The sequence below is a fragment of the Myotis davidii genome, unplaced genomic scaffold (genome assembly GCF_000327345.1).
Source record: "Myotis davidii unplaced genomic scaffold, ASM32734v1 scaffold586, whole genome shotgun sequence".
NCBI lineage: Eukaryota > Metazoa > Chordata > Mammalia > Chiroptera > Vespertilionidae > Myotis > Myotis davidii.
Window position 1 is genome coordinate 43,052 of NW_006296809.1, and position 3,164 is coordinate 46,215.

General features: G+C 59.4%; 1 protein-coding gene across 1 annotated transcript in view; it reads left to right on the forward strand.

Annotated features, from left to right (window-relative positions):
• Positions 1-3,164, forward strand: part of SAMD11 (sterile alpha motif domain containing 11) — a 17,834-nt gene that overhangs the window by 5,834 nt on the left and 8,836 nt on the right. Inside the window, exon 4 of the mRNA XM_015569667.1 lies at positions 547-597. Within this exon, the coding sequence (XP_015425153.1) occupies positions 547-597 (51 nt within the window). The remainder of the gene's footprint in view (positions 1-546; positions 598-3,164) is intronic.

Here is a 3,164-nt window from a genome sequence, read left to right on the forward strand (position 1 = left end):
GGGCAGAGCCGGGCACGGGGCACAGGGCAGAGCCAGGCACGGGGCAGAGCCGGGCACGGGGCAGAGCTGTTTCCTGCCTGACCTCTGGTCCTGGCGTCCCCGCTGCCTCCGTAGTGCCGTGATCACTTTTGGGAAGGCAGTTGGCAACAGCTAGGACCCCGAGGCTATACCCGGCTGACACCCAGCCATTGGCACTGGCGGCAGTTGCGGGCTCATTCCTGGCTTGGTTCCAGCCCAGCTGGGGTAGCTCTAGCCACTAGGAGTTTGGGTTTGGCCACATGAGTGACATGCAGAGGGAGCTGCAGCCCCCACCCCAGCACAGCGTTCAGCTCTCGCGGTCCCAGCAGAGACGGTGCCTCAGCTCTGTGCTTCCCACCTCCTGGGACAGCCCTCGCGGTTGAACTGGTTCCGGGTGGCGTTGGAGACAGGCCTGAGCCTGCGCAGTTCCTCAGGGGGTGCTGGGGGCAGATGAGGGACATGCCACACACCCGTCTGCTGTCCAGCTGCCGTCCTAGAGGCCGTGCTGATCGCCTTCTTTCCTCCCAGGGTCCACACCCACTGGGATGTGAACATCTCCTTCCGAGAGACGTCCTGCAGGTGAGGTCGGGGCTGGGCCAGGCTTTCTCCCACACAGCGTGTCTGCTTCTAAATCTCTCTGGCCGCCTCCTTCCTCCCCTCCTTCATCTGCGGTCTGTCTGTCGCCTTGTCCCTGGGCCTTGGCAGTCCCCCTCCCACATGGGACTGGCCATTTGAGCCCATTTGCCCAAAGATGAGGCCATAGCCGCCCCCTCCCACCCTCCCAAAGACCCACCAGGAGGTGAGAATGGTGATGTGTGAGTGGGATCTTGAAGGAAGCATAGGAGTTCCCTAGGGAAAGGGGATGTCTGCAAAGACATGGAGAAATGAGGGGAGGGGCTGTGGGAGGGGAGGAGGTTCCCAGTCAGCAAGTCTAGCTCCATCAGACGTTAAAGAGCCTTGGATGCTAGGCCTCTTGGGTGTTGTCCTCCAGGCAGGGGGGAGCCACCGAAAGTTCTTGAGCTGGAAGAGCGACCAGGTGTATGTGTTGAAAGGTCCTCTGGAGGCCCTGCCCAACAGGTGGGGGGTTGGCTGAGTCCACAGTGATTCAGGCTGTGGAGACAGGATGGAGGGAGATAACAGTGAGGGGACCTGAGAGGAGGTTGGGGGCATTAGGAGACCCACGTTTCTGGTTCCAGGGGGGCAAGGGGAGGTCAGTCTGTGGGTGGTGCCCAGGCCGTACTTTCTGGTCAGTGGGGTCAAGTCTTATCCTCCTATGGGGCGGCCGCAGGAAGGGCAGCGGGCAGTGAGCATCAGGTCTGGCTGAGCTTCCCCGGCAGGGCCCCCGGGTGGAGCTGGTCCTGCCCACTCCCAGCCTGGCTCCGAGGCCTAGATCTGGAGCCAAATTACAATGAAAACATCTTCAAACTTATTTCTACCTCATTTTGAAGTTGCCCGTTGAGGTGGTCCTTTTTATAAACCATCGTGAACAGTGGTGACATCTTATGAGGCTTGTACTTGGGAAGCTACAGGATGAATTTACTCGCAAAGCTGGTAGGAACCCAGGAGCTGCTGCTCCTCTCCAGGGCGACTCTCCCTGCAGGCCCCCCAACCTCGCCCCCACCTACCCGGCCTTGGAAAGTGGGAGAGAGTCCCCCTTGCTCAGACAGGCGGCAGAAGCAGCTAGGATCATTTCCTGCCTCTTACCAGAGGAGAGGTGGGGGATGGGGGCCCAGGGGACTTTCAGCCCCTCCATGCAGCACCCGGCCCAGCTGCCTCACCCTGCCTACCCTCTCTGTCTTTGTTGCTGTCGCTCCTTTTGGCCCTGTCCCTCTGTCCTTCTGTCTCTAGTCTCCTGTCTGTCTGTCAGACTCTGTCCATCTGTCCAGTCATGCCTGTTTGTCTGCCTTCATCACCCTCTATCCTGCTCCATCTGTCTGTTCGTCTGACTCCATCATCCATCTTCATCTGCCTGTCCATCGTCTGTCTGTTCATCCCGTCCTTCTATCCATCTGACCCTGGAGTGGATGGGTCTGAGCACTGGGCAGCAGGCAGATGTGCTCCCTGCCCTGTCGGAACCCCTGAGCTGGCCAGGAGGTGGGAAAGGACTGGGCAGTGTGATGGTCACTGAGGGAACCTTTAAGGCCCCTCTTCCTTCTCCCAGCGCACCTTCCTCCACTCAGCCCCCCAGGGAGCCTCAGAGCCCCCTACAAATTGCAAGTAACAAATAGCAGGTGAGAGGGTGTATTCATGGCTCAAGAATCTCATGCTGGATGCCCGGGGAGGATTCACCTATCATCAGTCAGTGTGTGCAAAGTTTCTTTGTCGTGTAATTTGTTCAGTGAGTGACCGGAACAGATTTCCCAGGGCAGGAACAGGCTATCTTGGGGTGAACGCCCAAGGCAAAGAGCGGGGTGTTCTGGTTCCCACTGGGCATCACCCCCAAGGAGCTGCCCCACCCTCGAGTGCCCGAATGACCTGTGCATGAAAGAGCTGATGGCTGAAGTGGGGGCCTGTTCTCACATGTCAGACACCTTCTGCAGGAGCCCTGGGGACCTGAGGGCAGCATTGGCCCCGCCTCTAGGCCCCACCCCACCCTGGTGCTGAGACAGCAGCTCATCTCCTACCCCCTCGAGTTGATGAGGATGCGTGAGGGGGTGGATTAGTTTCTGATTAGTCCCCTAAAGTACCTGCTCCCACCCCACCTGCCCTCCTGTCTGCAGGGGGAGGCCACCTCCTCTCCTGAGGTCTTTGGTGCTGAAACTGATCTGCTTAGGGGACAGCCCCGGATAAGCCGCTCAGCCACCCAGGCCAGGGCGCAGGGCTATTTACTGAGGTTTAGGGTCGGTTCCAGGTCACTCCATGGAGGTCCCCCTGCAGTGGCCCAGCCAGGAGGCTGCTCTGTTACAGGTGGGCCAGGGAGCAAGGGTGCTGGGGGGAGGGGGCAGTCCCTCCCTGCTTCTCCTCTGTCCTGCCCCGACTGTGTCTGCAAGGTGGCAGGTGACCCTTCATCACTAAGGGAGTGGGGCGCCATCTCTACAAGTCGCACTGGGGTTTCTTCACTCCCTCTTCTCTCTGGGGTTCTGTAATGTAGGATTGAGGAACAGAAGTGAGAGAACAAAAGAGTTACCTACATGCTTACCCTAAGC